We start from the raw sequence: 19,428 nt of genomic DNA, 5'->3' as shown, positions 1-19,428 counted from the left end.
AAATCCCCTAGCTCCTGAAGCTCACCTGCTCTGAATTGTAGCTCAGTAAAATTGGGGCTCTTATCTTCAGTGCATGCATAGTCTTAAGCTTTACATATATATATATATATAGTGGTGTCGTATGTTCAGATCTTCAACACCCACCTCTTGCTCAGCATCAAGTCTGCACCTTGTGGTGGCTGTTCTCTATTCCATGGTGTCTCCAATGATGAATCCGGTTATCTACAGCATGAGGAACAAGGAGATCAAATCTTAATTGAGGAGACTGACTAGGGGGCAGTTATTCACCAAGAATTAATTTTCTGTCTTTCTCCAATAAATACTCTTTAAGTTTGTGTCTCCCAGTCCATGTCATTTATTTCCATGACAACACAATTTATGCAGAAGTGGACCAGATTCTGCTCTCAGTTGCCCCCAGTGCAAATCCATATTAATTTCACTGATGTCAATGCAATTGGGTTGCTTTATATCAGCAAAAGATCTGACCCAATCCTGGAGTTAAGCTGGTGTGCACTTCATGGGAGGGAAGAATCAGCCTTTCATTCTGTGCCCAAGCAATGCCTATTAAACTGTGTTGCCACTTACACCTGTTCCATGGACACTCGAAAGCAAGGATGGGAGCTTATTTCCCTTGTATGTATAAATTAGGACCCAGAGATGTTAAGGTCAGCAGGGACCATTGTGATAATCTAATCTGACCTCCTGCACATTGCAGGTCGCAGAATCTCACCCACCCATTCCTGTAATAGACACTTAGCCTTTGGCTGAATTACTGACATCCTCAAATCATGGTGTAAACACTTCTAATTACAGAGAATTAACCATTTACACTAGTTTAAACCTGCATGTGACCCATGCAGTATGCTGCAGAGGAAGGTGAAAATCCCCCAGGGTCTCTGCCAATCTTACTTCAAATATGGCGATCAGTTACACCTTGAGCATGTGGGCAAGACCCACCAGGTAGAAATCTGGGAAAGAATTATCTGTAGTAACTCACTGTATTCCCCATCTAGTGTCCCATCTCCAGGAGTTGGGGATTTTTGCTACTTGGAGTTGCCGATGGGCCACATACCATTGTAGGCAGTCTCATCATGTCATCCCCTCCATAAGCTTATCAAGCTCAGTCTTGGAACCAGTTAGGATTTTGTCCCCACTGCTCACCTTGGAAGGCTGTCCCACGTGGCATCAAAGGATTCAGACTGACATAAAACTGGCATATGTGAGAAAATAATCAGACCTTAACATTTAGGGCTAGATCCTTAGCAAACCAGTGTAGTTCTATTCATTTTGATAGCACTTAGCGAATTTACACCCTATGGGGATCTGGCTTCCTGATTTCAATGGAGCTAAATCCATTTACACCAGACAGGGACTGGGCTCATTGATGCCAATGCTGTCATGCCAGTTTACACAAGCTGTGGATCTGACCTGTACGTTTGAATACCAAGGAGTTGAATTTATTCAGCTTAACAAAGAAAACGTAAAGGGCTAACTTAAGCACACTCTACAAGTACCTACACAGGAACAAATACTTCATAATGGGCTCTCCGGTCTAGCAACCAAAGGTATAACATGATCCAAAGACTGAAAGTTGAAGTTAGACTAATTCAGAGTACAAATAAGGTGTAAATTCTTAACCACTGGAACCATTTACCAAGTTTTGTGGTGAAGAAGTCGGACTGGATGATCACAATGGTCCCTTCTGGCCTGAGAATCTTTGAATACTGTTGGTTGACAACCATATTGCTGTGAGTTACGCCTTGCCTCTCACTTTGCAGATAAGCCTTTAGAGCTGCATGCTGATTATACCAGTGTAAATCTAGACTCGACACTGTTGTGGTTTTGTATGTGTACATGACCTGAACACGATTGTGTGTCTGCATGCAGACAAACTACTGTGTGTTTGTGTTTATGTGGGCTGTGCAGTAGTTTGGGGGGAGGGGGCGGTTGTATGCTGTTGTGTGGCACTAGATGTCAATGTCCCTTGATAGTAGCTACATAGGGCTTGAACACAGGGCCTGTCGATTTTCAAGCAGGATCCCATACTGCCTATGCTACAAGCACTGAGTGAACTAGTACAGAGGCAATAGCAGACTCATAAGCTGCTGTACAAGCTCTGACCACTAGAGGGGGACAAGGAGCCACACTGTGTTAGCCTGGGTTACGTGCACACTTCTGGAGTGTGAGAATCTGAGTGACTGTGTGCAGGGCAGCTGAGAGTGGGTTTGGGCCCTGGTGAAATAAACTTTGGGCCCCTTAGCAAGGGCAGACTGGCTAAACAGGGCTGACGAAGCTGGGGAAGTCGGGCCCCGTGCCCTCTTCTGGACCACCAGGCCCCAGTAATTTGTGGTGGTTTCTCCCCCTTCTCATTGGCCCTGACCGTGTGTACCTGAGAATAAACTGCAATAACAATGACATGGGATTAGTGGGAATGTCTGTGCAGCCCTGGCCTCCAGGGCATGCAAGGTGATTTCAGTTCAGATAAAGCAGCTGCACAGAGTCACTCATAGATATCCACTGGTCTTCGTGTGTTACAAATCCCTTCTGCGCCCAATCCCCAGAGCCCATGAGTCTGTTACACCCCTACCAGGGAGCCTGTCTCTTTAGATCAAGCTGCAGGGACTCCTGCCTTTATGTCTGGAGGTGCCTGTGTAACTACAGGGTACCAGCCAAGATGGTGACCACCATATAAGTGCAACAGGGGACCTATTTCTATATTTATTATAGAATCGTAGAATCGTAGGACTAGTCCAGTCCTCTGCACTCATGGCAGGACTAAGTATTATCTAGACCATCCCTGACAGGTGTTTGTCTAACCTGCTCTTAAAAATCTCCAGTGATGGCGATTCCACAACCTCTCTAGGCAATTTATTCCAATGCTGAACTATCCTGAGAGTTAAGAGGTTTTCCCTAATGTCCAACCTAAACTGCCCTTTCTGCAATTTAAGCCCATTGCTTCTTGTCCTATCATCAAAGGTTAAGGAGAACAAATTTTCTCCCTCCTCCTTGTAACAACCGTTTATGTACTTGGACACTGCTATCATGTCCCTGTGACACTCTGTGCTCCAAAACTGTACCCTGGCACCCCCATATTTTCCATGGTGATATGACTATGATAGGTTTTGTACAAAGTATGCATTGTGAGATGTCATTTCAAAAATTTTAATATCAAAAAAACATTAATATCCTGTTGAATTGTATGTGCTATCACTGTATGGGAAGTTATGAAGTTTGCTATGTGTGTGTTACTGAAATATATTCTGAGATTGCAAACACCCACAACCAGCCTGTTGCAGGTTTTGTACATCGTCAACCCCTTTGATATGAGGAGGGCTAGGGTAACCCCGCCTCTCTGTGTCTACGTTGGTTCTACTACCTCTCCAGTAGTCAGGACTGTGTGGCCCAATGGCTAGAGTCCCTCTAAATCTTCTTCCTCTGGTGGGATAGCACGACCTAGCAGCCAGAGTCCCTATAGTGAGCAACTAAAGCAGCTTTGCCTAATGGCTGGAGTCTCTCTGAATTCTCTTTCCCTAGGGGGATAGCATGGCCCAGCGGCAGGAGTTCATCTATCTCCTTTGAGGTAAGTGAGGTGAACTATGTTGTAGGAAAGGGGGAGGGGAGTTGTAATGATGCCCTGTAGGGGATCCTGGGCCCACTCGCCTTCACCAGGCTCTGACCCAGGGCCCTGTCAGTGATGGCATGATCCACCTGAATCCTACTGAATCATGCTACCCTCATAGTGGTGGGAGGTACCAATCCCTTACCTTTCCTGGGTCACTTCCTACCAGTTCACCATCCATAGCAGTCCCTGTGGCATCAGGGTCTCCAGGTTCCTCAGCACCCGACACTTCCTGGGGTTCCAATAGCTGCAAGCCTCTGGTCCGGGTTCCTGGCTCCTCAGCTCTCCCCGGTAAGAGTTGTAACTGCTCCTGGGATGGAGCTACCACTGAGCGTCCTCCCTTCTTGGCCACCAGCCCTGACTGAGCATCTCTGCAGGCTTTTATACCTGACTCCCAGTGAGAGCATGCCCAGCAGAGCCTCAGGGGCGTGGCTGATTCTGCTAGCAGGGAAGGTTAATCCACACTACCAAGGACTCTCACAGTATCTGTATGCAATGAAGGCTTCTCAGAGGGAGCACATAGAGAATGGAGACTGCTTTACTCACATCATAGCAAAGGATCTTTCCAGAAAGCTGGAGGAAGCTATAAAGGGGGGAAGTGACATCATCACTTGGTTTCACTCCCCCCCACAACTCAATGCCTGGAAAGACATCTTGTGGACAAAGCCTTTGAATGGAGGAGGTGGTCCCAGACTGAAAAGAGAAATCCCAGTCTGTGTCTGAAGGAACTAAACCATCATGGTGAGACAGTGTTTGAGTCAAATTCTTTCTCGTTTGTAGAATTCAGATTGTAATTTTGCTTTTATTTATTGGGTAACCAACTTTGATCTGTACGCTTATTACTTATAATCTCTTAAAATCTATCTTTCTGTAGTTAATAAATCTGTTTTATGTTTTACTTAAATCTGTGTTTTGCTTGAAGTGCTTGGAGAATCTGCTCAGTGTACAGAGGCTGGTGCACGTCAACTTTCCTTTGTAGAAATGGCAGATTGGGTAATAAGCTTCCACCGGTGAGGCTTCTGACCAGGTGTAATGGAGTGTACCTACCCTGAACCAGCCCCTAAAGGGTTAACTGTGCTTTTCAGGCTGAGGAAGCCCCGGCTCTCTGACTCTGCTGGGCATGTTCAGCTTGGAGGCAGAGTATAAAAGGAAGCAGCCCAACTCAGTGTGGGCAGGCTGCTGAAGCGGGAGGATGCAGACTGCAGGCTCTCTCCAGGGAGCTGCTAAAGGCTCCAGATACAGATACACAGCACACAAAGCTCCAGATGGACCCCAGACTGCCTGAGGAGCCCAGAGAAGGGTCTGCTCCGACAGGAGCTATGCCACTTGAGGACCCATAGACCCGGGGCAGCCATAGAGCGTCGCTGAGGGAGAAAGTGTAGGAAGCAACCCAAGGGACATAGACTTTTCTCCGGTGAGTGAACTGGGGAACCAGTCAATGTGTTTCAGGAGGATGCGCGCTGACTCAGTGGTGAGCACCCCCACCACCCCCAGGGCCCTGGGGTGGGACTTGGAGATGAAGGGAGGTCCTGAATCCCCCTATCCTGGCACCACATAGCTCTGAGCTCTCCCTGTTTGCCTGGGAGGGGAGGAGAATTAGAGCGGGGGCAGTGTGCTCGCGGAGGACGCAGAGCAGAGGTGAGCTGGGGTGGGGAGGTGTTGCACGGCTCCCGGGGGGGGAGCTGCCGTGGTGGGGGGGCGCCTCAGGGCAGGGGGGAGGAGCTGCCATGGGGGGGCACCTCAGGGCAGAGGGGTGGGTGGGGAGCTGCCGCAGGGCTGGGGAGGGCATAAGGTGGAAGTTTCGCCTAGGGCACGAAACTTCCTTGCACCGGCCCTTCCTATCCCTCTCTTAGGGTTGAATCACATGATTCCCCTCTCAAATTGGGTTCCAGGCTATAGCAATTTGTGCACCCATCGTGATTTCTCCCACCATGCTCGGTACCTGCAGTTCTTCCCACAGGAGCTGTGACCAATAGTAAGTTGAATGACTAGTCCATCTTCACCATACAAAGAACAATTTATTTACCACTGTAGGAACAAAGCGTAACATAAGAAAAAATATGAGCCGTTCCAGATTGATCACTGCAGTATCTTGATAAGAAAAAAACTGGATTAATTGCCCAGACTCAGTTTGTCTTTAGGAAACATTGCAATAGTTTTCTCTTCCAAAATGCCTTATCACCATAGCAAGAAGAATACAGTATTTATTATTTAAATAAAAAAGATAATACACATAATTATATAAAGATATAGGTGCCCTCACACATCATAAATAATACAATAAAATCCCATCAGCATTAAAATAATCATTTAAACAGTAACTCAGCTATTCACACACCTACAGAAACTATTTTTAATTCTTTGTCACTGGGGAAAGGAAAACTCTAAGTCTCCCAGAAAACCCCTTCAAAGATATTATGACATTGACACCTTGAATAGATGACAAAATAAATGGATATCCAAATTTAATCAAACATATTCCACCCTGCAAATTCCTACCCTACTAAAGTCACCTGGAAAAAAGAAACAAATCAATCAATGAATCTATAAAATGAAACAAAATGAAAAAGAGACAATCAAGCAAACGAATAAGCCAAACTTCTCATACCCCAACCACAATTTTTATCCCGAAAAAGGAGAAGCGCCAGAAAGTTCATGAAGTCGATTAGTGATTTAGCTATGGCTATTGAGAGTCTGTGCTATCTGCTCAGATAGCAAGATGATGTTAGCAGTATAAGACAGATAGATAGATGTGTCTGTACATTTATCCATAGGTATTTAGATTCTGATCTTATTTGCACTAGTGTCAGGGCTGGCTCCAGGCAAAAGCTTAGCAAGCAGGGGCTTGCGGTGGCCACTCTGGAGAGGGGCGGCAATTCAGCGGAAATCCAGGGTTCCCCACTCCTGCTTGGAACGAAGGACCTCCTGCTGAATTGCCACAGATCACAGTCACAGCTCTTTTTTTTTTGGTTGCTTGGGGCGGCAAAATCCCTGGTGTAGTTTGAAATTAATTCAGGGTATGTCTACACTACGGGATTATTCCAATTTTACAGAAACCGGTATTTGGAAACAGATTGTTTAAAGTCCAGTGCACACAGCAACACTAAGCACATTAATTCGGCGGTGTGCATCCATGTACCGAGGCTAGCGTTGATTTCCGGAGCATTGCACTGTGGGTAGCTATCCCGTAGCTATCCCATAGTTCCCGCAGTCTCCCCTGCCCATTGGACTTCTGGGTTGAGATACCAATGAATGATGGGGGCAAAAACAGTCATCAGTCAATCCTCCCTCCATGAAAGCAATGGCAGACAATCATTTTGCGCTATTTTTCCCCTGGATTGCCCTGCAGACGTCATAGCATGGTAACCATGGAGCCTGCTTAGCCCTTTTTCACTGTCACCATATGTGTACTGGATGCTGCTGACAGACGCGGTACTGCAGTGCTACACAGCAACATTCACTTGCCTTTGCAAGTTAGCAGAGACAGTAACCAGTCATATCGTACAATCTGCTGCTTTGGAATTTGTCAATGACAGTTACCAGTCATACTGTACCATCTGCTGCTGTCATGGGTGTTCCTGGCTGGCCTCGGTGAGATTGGCCGGGGGTACATGGATAAAAATGGGAATGACTTCCCAGGTCATTCCCTTCTTTATGTTTTGTCTAAAGGTAGAGTCAGTCCTGCCTAGAATATAGGGCAAGCCTACTAAAGAACCAGAGAGGACAGCCATTCTGGGTCAGAGCCCCAGACATCCCACAGAAATGATGAGCTGGATGCCATTCTAGGGAGTGCCCCTGCAACAACCCCACCCATTGCTTCCCTCCTCCCCCACCCCTACTGGGCTACCGTGGCAGTTATCCCCACATTTGTATGATGAAGCAATAAAGAATGCATGAATAAGAAACACTGACTTTATTGAGATAAAATGGGGGGTGGGGGAGGAGGCAGGCTCCAGCTGCTATGATATTCCAGGCAGGACTGAATCTCCAGGAGACAACGCTTAAAGAAGGGAATGACTGGGAGTACTCACGGGATGATGACAACAGCTATCAGGCCTATTGCACCGTCTGCCATCGGGGAGGGGAGGGAATGCTGCTGTTCAGCGCTGCAGCACCGCATCTACCAGCAGCATCCAGTAGACATAAGGTGACATTGAAAAAAGGTGAGAAACGATGTTTTTCTCTGTTCTTTCATGGGGAGGAGATTGATGACATATACCCTGAACCACCCACGACGATGTTTTTGACCCTTCAGACATTGGGAGCTCAGCCAAGAATGCAAATGCTTTTCGGAGACTGCGGGGACTGTGGGATAGCTGGAGTCCTCAGTCCCCTCTCCCTCCCTCCATGAGCGTCCATTTGATTCTTTGGCTTTCTGTTATGCTTGTCACGCAGCACTGTGCTGAGTCCCTGCTGTGGCCTCTCTCTATCATAGCCTTGGAGATATTTTAAAATGCTTTGGCATTTTATCTATTGGAATGGAGTTCTGATAGAACAGATTCATCTCCCCATACTGAGATCAGATTCAGTATCTCCCGTACGGTCCATGCTGGAGCTCTTTTTGGATTCTGGGACTGCATGGTCACCCATGTTGATCGGCGCTCCACGCTGGGCAAACGGGAAATGAAATTCAAAAGTTCACGGGGCTTTTCCTGTCTATCTGGCCAGTGCATCTGAGTTCAGATTGCTATCCAGAGCGGTCACAATAGTGCACTGTTAGATAGAGCCCGGAGGCCAATACCGTTGAATTGCAGCCACATTAACTCTAATACGAAATGGCAATACCGATTTCAGCGCTACTCCCCTCGTCGGGGAGGATTACAGATACCGGTATTAAGAATCCTTTATATCTATATAAAGGGCTTTGTTGTGTGGACAGGTGCAGGGTTAATACAGTTTAACGCTGCTAAATTCGATATAAACTCGTAGTGTAGACCAGGCCTCATTTTACTTCAGAGGAGTTACTCTAGATTTTATGAATTCATAAACAGATTGCACCCTATGTTCTCAAGGAGACAATTTTGTCATCAGTTGATTATATACAAGAATCAGAGGGGTAGCCGTGTTAGTCTGCATCTGTAAAAGCAGCAAAGAGTCCTGTGGCACCTTACAGACTAAGGCCTGGTCTACACTACGCGTTTAAATCGAATTTAGCCGCGTTAAACCAATTTAACCCTGCAACCGTCCACACAATGAGGCCCTTTATATCAATATAAAGGGCTCTTTAAATTGATTTCTGTACTCCTCCCCGACGAGAGGAGTAGTGCTGAAATCGGTATTGCCATGTTGGATTAGGGTTAGTGTGGCCGCAAATCGATGCTATTGGCCTCCAGGTGGTATCCCACAGTGCACCACTGTGACCGATCTGGAAAACAATGTGAACTCGGATGCACTAGCCAGCTAGACAGGAAAAGCCCCGCGAACTTTTGAATTTCATTTCCTGTTTGCCCAGCATGGAGCTCTGATCAGCACCGGTGGCGATGCAGTCTCAAATCCAAAAAGAGCTCCAGCATGGACAGTACGGGAGATTCTGGATCTGATCGCTGTATGGGGAGACAAATCTGTTCTATCAGAGCTCTGTTGCAGAAGACGAAATGACAAAGCATTTGAAAAAATCTCCAGGCTATGATAGACAGAGGCCACAGCAGGGACTCAGCACAGTGCTGCGTGAGAAGCATAACAGAAAGCCCAAAGAATCAAATGGATGCTCATGGAGGGAGGGAAGGAGGGGGTACTGAAGACTCCAGCTATCCCACAGTCCCCGCAGTCTCCGAAAAGCATTTGCATTCTTGGCTGAGCTCCCAATGCCTGAAGGGTCAAATACATTTTCCCGGGTGTTTCAGGGTGTATGTCATCAATTTACACCCTTCCCCCCGAAGGAAAAGGGAAAAAAATGTTTCTTGTCTTTTTTCAATGCCACCCTATGTCTACTGCATGCTGCTGGTAGACGGGGTGCTTCAGCGCTAAACCGCAGCATCCTCTCCCCGGTGGCAGATGGTACATTACAAAAGGACTGATAGCTGTCCTCGTCATCATCCTGTGAGTGCTCCTGGCTGGCCTCAGTGAGGTCAGCCGGGGGGCGCCTAGGTAAAAATAGGAATGACTCCTGGTCATTCCCAGTAGATGGTACAGAGCGGCTGGTAACTGTCCTCATCATAGCAACTGGGGGCTGAGCTCCATCAGCCCCTACTCCTTTCATGTCTAAAGAAAAGTTTCTGTACTGCCTAGACTATTATAGCAGCGGGGGCTGGGCTCCTCTCCCCACCCCCCCTTTAATGTCCTGCCTGGACTATCATAGCAGCTGGAAGCTTTCTCCCCCTCATTTTATCTCACTAAAAAGTCAGTGTTTCTTATTCCTGCATTCTTTATTATTTCATCACACAAATGGGGGGACACTGCCACGGTAGCCCAGGAAGGTTGGGGGAGGAGGGAAGCAACAGGTGGGGTTGTTGCAGGTGCACCCCCTAGAATGGCATGCAGCTCATCATTTCTGCAGGATATCTGGGGCTCTGACATGGAGCGGCTGTGCTCTCTAGTACACTTGCCCCATATTCTAGGCAGGACTGACTCTATTTTTAGACAAAACATAGGAAGGGAATGACCCAGGGAGTCATTCCCATTTTTGCCTATGCGCCCCCAGCCAACCTCAGCAAGGCCAGCCAGGAGCACCCATGATAGCAGTAGACATTACAGAACAACTGATAACCATCATCTCATCGCCAATTTACAATGGCATAGCAAACAGTGCAATACAACTGCTAACTGTCTCTGCTATCTTGTAAAGGCAAATGAATGCTGCTGTGTAGCACTGCAGTACCGCGTCTGTCAGCAGCATCCAGTACACATACGGTGACAGTGACAAAAGGCAAAACGGGCTCAATGATTGCCATGCTATGGCGTCTGCCAGGGCAATCCAGGGAAAAAGGGCGCAAAAAGATTGTCTGCCATTGCTTTCCTGGAGAAAGGATTGAGTGACAACATTTACCCAGAATCACCTGCGACACTGTTTTTGCATTGGTATCTCAACCCAGAATTCCAATGGGCAGCGGAGACTGCGGGAACTATGGGATAGCTACGGGATAGCTACCCACAGTGCAACGTTCTGGAAATTGACGCTAGGCTCGGTACATGGACGCACACCGCCGAAATAATGTGCTTAGTGTGGCCGCGTGCACTCGACTTTATACAATCTGTTTTAGAAAACCGGTTTATGTAAAATCAGAACAATCCCATAGTGTAGACATACCTTAACAGACGTATTGGAGCATGAGCTTTCGTGGGTGAATACCCACTTCGTCGGATGCATGTCATGTCACCCACGAAAGCTCATGCTCCAATACATCTGCTAGTCTATAAGCTGCCATGGGACTCTTTGCTGCTTTTATATATCCAAGAAGAAGCTCAGAATGAAATCTCAATCAAGGTACAATGATGGACATTTTAATTTATGGTGAATAACCTCCATACAAACAGTTTCTTTAATGCAGCTTTGGTCTCCTTGTTCCTCATGCTGTAAATGATTGGATTCATCACTGGAGGCATCAAGGAATAGAGAACACCCATCATGAGATCCATAGCTGATGCTGAGCTGGAGGTGGGTTTCAAGTAGGCAAAGAAGCCCGTGGAAAGAAACAAAGAGACCACTGTGAGGTGAGGCAGGCAGGTGGAGAAGGCTTTACCCCGGCCCTGCTCAGAGGGGATTCTCAGCACGGTTTTGAAGATCTGAACATAAGACACAATTATAAAAACAAAGCAGTTTAAACTTAAAAACACACTAAAGGCAAGAAGCCCAGCTTCACTGACGTACGAGTCAGAGCAGGTGAGCTTGAGTAGCTGAGGGATTTCACAGAAGAACTGGTTGATGACATTAGAGCAGAAGGGTAACCTGAAGGTGTTCCCAGTGTGCAGGGCAGAGTAGACAATACCAGTAATCCAGGCACTGGCTGCCATTTGGACACAAGCTCTCCTGTTCATCACTCTCTCGTAGTGCAGTGGTTGGCAGATGGCAACCTGTCGGTCATATGCCATGATGGTGAGTAAGGCAAGATCAGCTGCAGTGAAGAGGAAAAAGAGAAAGAGTTGAGTGACACATCCAGGATAAGAAATCACCCTGGTGTTCATGAGAGAGTTGGCCATGGATTTGGGGATGGTAACGGAGATGGAGCCGAGGTCTAGGATCGACAGATTCACCAGGAAGAAGTACATGGGGGTGTGAAGATGGTGGTTGAGGGCTACAGCTGTGATGATGAGAAGATTCCCCATCAGGCCTGCCAGGTAAATCACTAGAAACACCACAAAGTGAAAAATCTGCAGCTCCCGAACATCAGAGAATCCCAGGAGAAGGAACTCGGTCAGGGTAGTTCGGTTGGACATTTTCTTTCTCAGTTCACTTTGTGATGGCTGTAGAGAGAAGGACAAAGATAGTGGTGAGGATTACAGTGACAAAGGGAATGGCTCTGCTTCCATGCAGCAATATCTCATGATGTGAGTGTGAACAATGCCCTGCGTTCATCACTGCTATTAACTAGTGGTTATCACACATTTGCAAATTGGCATGGATCCCTTAAAGTCAATGGAGGTGCATCAGTTTGCACCATTTAAAGATCTGACCCAGGATGTGGCTGAATAAAATGCCGTGTGGAGGATGGAGCAAAGTACTATCGCAGTGCAACATTATAGCCAAGCTGGATCCTCTTTTGCTACGAACAGCAGGCTCTAAGCTTGGGCATGAAACTAAAATGCTAAAATAACAACACTGCCTGATATCCACTTTCCAGGGAAATATGACATAGACTCACTCAGTATCCTGCATGAGAGCTCGTCTGTAGTGATTCCACTGCAACACCACATAGATGGCCTGCTGCCTGCTTATGTATTGATTTATGACACAAGATCCCACTTCCATCTCTGTGTAGCAATGGGCTAATAGCATCACTCAGCTGCCTCTCTGCTGTGTCATTTACGTCTGTCACTTTATGTCTGTGCGGATCAGTGACCACCAGGAGACTTGGGTTCTATTCTTGGCTCTGCCACTGACCTGCTGTGTGGCCTTGGCCCAGTCACTTCCCCTCCCTGTGCCTCTGTTTCCCCTCCATCTCATTCTCTGCCCTGTCTGCTAGGACTGTGAGCTCTGTATGGGATGGGCTGCATCTTGTTATGTGTATGTTGGGTGCCACCATGCACAGCATTTTTATTTAGCCAGCAGCAGTGTGGGATAGAGGATGCAGCACTAGAGCAGGAGATCTAGGTTCTAATATCATTCACCTCCTCTATGTCCTTGGCTGGGATAAGAGAGACAAGCTTTGGTGGGAGGGCTTTAATTCTCTGTTCTCCATCTAAGGCACTAGTATTCTTAATAAATATACTGTGGGCTACCAACTTTGCTGCTTACTCAGTTTTGCCATTCAACAAGTGCCCATTTGAAACAGAAATATACACCGTTGCAATAGAGTGACTGGCTTCAAATTTTATTAATAATGTTAATATTCTCAACCTGGTTGAAATCAAAGTTTCCAATCTGGAATATTCAGACAGTTTCTGTTTAAATTATTTCAAAGGAAAACTAGGATGTGAAGATGGTTGTTGTAGTAAGATGAGGCCCTGAAACATAAACACTTATCAGAGGCCCAGTATAAGGCCTAAGGCCTGAACTAAAGTAATGGTCAAGACTTTGCTAACGTAAAGCAAAGTTAAGCTGTGAGCCAGAGGCAGGCCCTGCTCACAGAAGCTGGCAAGGAAATGGTTGATGCTGCAAAAAGACACATACCTAAAAGGCACTGGACACCAGCTATCAGAACATTCGCATACTTGTACGTGCCACACAAATAACAAGGAACAGGCTAACCCATCCCAATGCAGGGCCAAAAGGGTAACATTATGGATAGAGTTGTTTTCTTCGAACCAATATGTACAAAGTGAGAGGCGGCATCTTACTACGTAGAGGGGTTGCACCTCGATACGTCAGGAGTGATGTGTAACTTGTTTGTAACTCTGCATAAGAATGCACCTCTGAGTGGATGTCTTTGTCCAGCCTAGGGGGCAGTGGAAAGTCCCGCCACTGACCCAGCTGAGTCCATTGTCAGGGAGCACATATGTACTGGCTAGCAGCACCTTAACAGCACCTTTGACTTCTATGCTGGGGAAATCTGGAGACTGTGTTTCTCTTCAACAATAAACCTGGCCAACGTGCCTTCGTACCTTACTAGAGTCTGTTGTCAATGGGGGTTCTCTCAGGGTCTGTTCTGTCAGCTATCTGCATAGAGCTGGGACAGCACACAGAGGGAACACACACAGACGATTGATATCAACATTGAACAGAGCAGACCACCACACCGGTAGCATCTGAGAACAGTTGTCAAGTGCTATGGCTGAGATGATGAGAAGGAAGGACAAAGACAACAGTCTGGGTTACAGTGACATAGAGTATGGCCCTGATTTCCCTTAGTAATATCTCATGGTAGGAGTATGAAAGGTGCACATCACTCATCAGTGCCATTGACTAGGAGAGGTGAATTAACACATGAGAGGAAATTGTCATGGCCTCCTTAATATCCACGGAGCTGCATCAGTTTACAAAGTCTGAAGATCTGTCTTGATAAAATACAGTATGAGGGATGGAACAAAGCACATCCAACCCCAATGATCTGGCCAAGATATTTCCTTTATTGGGGAAATATGCAAACTTGGACGTGGAGGTAACATACTAAAAAGCAAATGCTGCCTGATTTCCAGTTTCTGAGGAAATATGACATGGACTCAGAAAGCATCTCCAATGACAGCTCAGCTGTAAGGACTCACTGCCACACCACATAGAAGGCCTCCTGCCTGTTACCAAATCTGATTTGTGACACCAGATCCCAGCTGCATTTCCATCTCTGTGTGATGAGGGGCTAATAGCATCGCTCAGCTCCATCTGTTCTGTGTAATTTCCCTCTGTGACTCTATATCTTTATGGTTCAGTGGCCATCAGGAGACTTGGTTTCTATTCTTGGATCTGCCATTGACCTGCTGTGTGACCTTGGGCCAGGCACTTCCCCTCCTCGTATCTCTATTTCCCCTCCCTCCCTCCCTCTCTCTCTCCCTCCCTTTCTCTGTCCTGTCCACTTCATTTGTAAACTCTCCAGGATACAGGCTGTGTCTTACTATGTGTGTGTGCTCTCCGCCTGTTAAGAGTATTTCTGGTTAGTGGGCATCAGTGTGGGACAGAGGATACGGTGCTAGAACAAATCTGGGGTCTAGCCACATTGCCCTCTTCTATGTCATTGAGCAGAGACAGGCTTTGGCTGGGGGCTTCAACTCTCTGTGCCTCAGTTTAAAGGTGCCTGCATGTATAAAACATACTCTGAGGATACTAACGAGGGCTCGCTCCAGGCACCAGAATAGCAAGCAGGTGTCTGGGGCAGCCAATGAAGAGAGGGGTGGCACGTGCAGCCATTGGGCAACAATTCGGCAGCGAGGCCATCACTCCCTCTCAGAGTGAAGGACCTGCCACTGAATTGCTGCTGCTTTTTTTTTTCTGTTTGGGGCAGCAAAAATGCTAGAGCCGGCCCTGATAGTAACATTGCTGCTTACTCAGTTTTACCATCCTACATGAATCTCTTTGAAACAGCAATAAACATAATTGAAATAGAGGGTGTTATTGGACAATATCAATGCTGGCTTAGTTATAAATTTCTAACCTGGGAAATCCAGATATTTTCTGTTTAAATTATTTCTAAGGAAAACTGGGTTTAAATTGAAAAAAAGTTTTATAATAGGTCTGTGCTATCCTTAAAAACAACAACAGCAATTTTTTTTCAAAACTCTCCATGAAAATTTTTCAGTATTTTTACCAGCAATTATTTGGTTCTCAATTCACAAAATCAGAAAAAGGTTTGCTTTCTATAACATCAATGAAAATTGAAAATTTTTATGCTGGAAAAAGCGAGCAGCTCTAGATGTTTGATTGAATGATAGTAAAGGTTTTAGAGCGTTTCAGTTGTAACTCATAGTTCTAGTATTAAATTGCTCCAGTATATTAGCTCCCACACATATTTAAGTGAAATAGCAGACTTACAGTGTTGGTCTTTGTGGAATGTTTCCCAGCCACTGGCAGGATTCTTTAGTCCTTCTCTATCTGTGCACCTGTCAATAATGCCTCATCACTGTGTAATCCAGCTGCTGTCTCCCAGTTCCTTTGCAATATCCCCTGAGTTGCTGGGTCTCTCTGCAGTTCCTAGCGGACAGGGACCCACTCCACAGATGGATGCTCCCCTCTTTGGGCAGGCTTGGCTGAAAGGTGAAGGATTAAATGGGATTGGGGACTGAAAGCCCCTCCCAGCTCTGAAACTGATCCTGGCTTGTGCAAAATTCAAACACAGTCAGGATGTACCTAGCCTGGAGCTAAATAGCGGAATCTGGTCTCTGTGGCTGTGAGCCAAGGTCTGATCTCACCTCAGGAACAATTCACCTTGACAACCATCTCACATGATGGCAGTATCCCTACAAGAACCCTTGGTTAAAAACAAGGCAGGGCTGAGTCCCATGTGGTATCCCAAAGAGATTTCAGAATAGAATATACATTGGTAGTACAGACATGTCACCTACAGCAGCTCAGAGCCCAGTGGCACCAGAACCCCAGGAGTCCTGGAATAGCCTGTTCCTTCATGAATGCCACATAAACAGCCCTGGAGGAGCAGAGATTTTTTTTTCTCATGAATTTCATCAGCAGCTCTTGGGATGCAGCTACCAGAGGAACCCACAGCTCAGGCTGCTCTGGCTGTTTGATGTTAGTCACTAAGAGGTACTCAGAGGCAAACACTAAAAGCTCTGTGAAATGTCCTAAAATGGTATAAATTGACACAGTTCTATTGAATTCCAGGTAGTTAGGTCTCTTTACACCAAGTGGAGATGAGGCCCTTTATTTTCAATGGAGGTATTTCATTTTACATTAGCTGGGGATCTGGCCCTAAAATGGCCATGCAGCTATATCAGTTTTCACCAGCTGGGAATCAGGCCTCATTAACTGGAGCTACTGCTGATTTACACCAAACAGGTATCTGTTCCCTTAAACAATTTCAAATCCATTTTATTTGTCTGTGAATCTGAACTGAATGAAAGACAAAAGTTTCTATCCAGTTGGCATGTTCTCAGCTCTTTGCCCCATGGGATTAATTGCCGGAGTGTAACTTTTAATGGCTAAGGGAGCAATTCATTCCCACTGGGGACAGAACTTTGGAGGAATTCAGTGTTGCAGAGATTTTCTGTATCTGAATTTCAACTTCTATATGGATGGATGGCCCTTTCTTTCTTTCTTTCTTTCTTTCTTTCTTTCTTTCTTTCTCAGGAATTATATGTTTTCTTTCTACACACAACACTAAAGTGACAGGCTCATTGGACTGCAGATGAATTGGTTCATGACATCCTAAAACATGATTAGTTCACACTTGTTGTAGGCATGTGAGAGAGACGGAACAAATTTGAACGGTTAGCTCCCCAGTTTGTGTAAGTCACTTATAGCTTCATTGAAGTCAATGAGGTCAGACCCACTCACCCCCACACACCTTATGTAAATCTGCCATTGTACTGTTGGAGTAAACGAGGCCAGGTACCCAGATGGTGTAAATTGGAATGTTGCTATTGGGCTGTTCCATTTGATGTGACCTGAGTATCTGTGCTGGTGGAGAGGCACATGGCAATATATGTGAAAGAAAGCACAGAGTCAAATGAAGTAAAAATCTTAAATGAACCAAAATGTACCATAGAATCTCTATGGATAGTAATTCCATGCTTGAATAATAAAAAACATAGCATTGCAGATATAGTACCGACCACCTGACTACGATGGTGTAGTGACTATGAAATACTCAGGGAGATTAGAGAGGTTATAAAAAGAAAAAAAAACCCTCAATAATAATGGGAGATGTGACGGAGAGACTGCCGAGACTCATTAAGCCCTCGGATCACTACCTCTTCCTGCTTCTCCATGATGGCACCAATGATACTGCAAGAATGAACTTGAGCGGATCACTGCAGACTACGTGGCTCTGAGAAGAAGGATAAAGGAGTCTGAGGCACAAGTTGTGTTCTCGTCCATCCTCCCTAGTCAGGGAAAAGGCCTGGCTAGAGACCGTCGAATCGTGGAAGCCAATGAATGGCAACACAGGTGGTGTCGGAGAGAAGGCTTCAGATTCTTTGACCATGGGATGGTGTTCCAAGAAGGAGGAGTGCTAGGCAGAGATGGGCTTCACCTAACAAAGAGAGAGAAGAGCATCTTTGCAAGCAGGCTGGCTAACCTAGTGAGGAGAGCTTTAAATAAGGGTCACCAGGGAAAGGAGACCAAAGCCCTGAGGTAAGTGGGGAATTGGGATACCGGGAGGAAACACAAGCCGGAGAGTGCAAGAGGGGAGGACTCCTGCCTCAGACTGAGAATGCGGGACGATCAGCGAGTTATCTTAAGTGCCTATACACAAATGCAAGAAGCCTGGGAAACAAGCAGGGAGAACTTGAAGTCCTGGCACAGTCAAGGAACTATGATGTGACTGGAATAACAGAGACTTGGTGGGATAACTCACATGACTGGAGTACTGTCATCGATGGATATAAACTGTTCAGGAAGGACAGGCAGGGCAGTAAAGGTGGGGGAGTTGTATTGTATGTAAGAGAGCAGTATGACTGCTTAGAGCTCCGATATGAAACTGCAGAAAAACCTGAGAGTCTCTGGATTAAGTTTAGAAGTGTGAGCAACAAGGGTGATGTCATGGTGGGAGTCTGCTATAGACAACCAGACCAGGGGGATGAGGTGGACGAGGCTTTCTTCCAGCAACTAATAGAAGTTCTTAGATCACAGGCCCTGGTTCTCATGGGAGACTTTAATAATCCTGATATCTGCTGGGAGAGCAACACAGCAGTGCACAGATAATCCAGGAAGCTTTTGGAAATTGGAGAGGACAATTTCCTGGTACAAGTGCTGGAGGAACCAACTAGGGGCAGAGCTCTTCTTGACCTGCTGCTCACAAACCGGGAAGAATTAGTAGGGGAAGCAAAAGTGGATGGGAACCTGGGAGGCAATGACCATGAGATGGTTGAGTTCAGGATCCTGACACAAGGAAGAAAGGAGAGCAGTAGAATACGGACCCTGGACTTCAGAAAAGCAGACTTTGACTCCCTCAGGTAACTGATGGGCAGGATCCCCTGGGAGAATAACCTGAGGGGGAAAGGAGTCCAGGAGAGCTGGCTGTATTTTAAAGAATCCTTATTGAGGTTGCAGGAACAAACCATCCCAATGTGTAGAAAGAATAATAAATATGACAGGCAACCAGCTTGGCTTAACAATGAAATCCTTGCTGATCTTAAACACAAAAAAGAAGCTTACAAGAAGTGGAAGTCTGGACAAAAAATATTGCTGAGGCATGCAGGAGTGAACTCAGGAAGGCCCAATCACACTTGGAGTTGCAGCTAGCAAGAGATGTTAAGAGTAACAAGAAGGGTTTCTTCAGTTATGTTAGCAACAAGAAGAATGTCAAGGAAAGTGTGAGCACCTTACTGAATGAGGGAGGCAACCTAGTGACAGAGGATATGGGAAAAAACTAATGTACTCAATGCTTTTTTTGCTTCTGTCTTCACAAACGAGGTCAGCTCCCAGACTGCTGAACTAGGCAGCAGAGCATGAGGAGGAGGTGACCAGCCCTCTATCGAGAAAGAAGTGGTTCATGAATATTTAGAAAAGCTGGATGAGCACAAGTCAATGGGGCCGGATGCCCTGCATCCAAGGGTGCTAAAGTTGTTGGCGGATATGATTGCAGAACCATTGGCCATAATCTTTGAAAATT

The 19,428-nt window shown here is 46.2% G+C and overlaps 1 protein-coding gene across 1 annotated transcript; it reads right to left on the bottom strand.

The window, feature by feature from the left end:
• Positions 1 to 11,059: 11,059 nt before the first annotated feature.
• On the bottom strand, positions 11,060 to 11,992 carry LOC120381093 (olfactory receptor 14A16-like). The gene has a single exon (XM_039499161.1). The coding sequence runs from the start codon at positions 11,990 to 11,992 to the stop codon at positions 11,060 to 11,062; it is 933 nt and encodes a 310-aa protein (XP_039355095.1).
• Positions 11,993 to 19,428: the final 7,436 nt, after the last annotated feature.

Source organism: Mauremys reevesii, linkage group 13, assembly GCF_016161935.1.
Source record: "Mauremys reevesii isolate NIE-2019 linkage group 13, ASM1616193v1, whole genome shotgun sequence".
NCBI classification, from domain to species: Eukaryota; Metazoa; Chordata; order Testudines; family Geoemydidae; genus Mauremys; species Mauremys reevesii.
This window is presented reverse-complemented; position numbering and strand designations above follow the sequence as displayed.

Excerpts from the sequence above, each read along its gene's own strand:
- LOC120381093 (XM_039499161.1), bottom strand. The coding sequence starts at position 11,992 with ATGTCCAACCGAACTACCCTGACCGAGTTCCTTCTCCTGGGATTCTCT.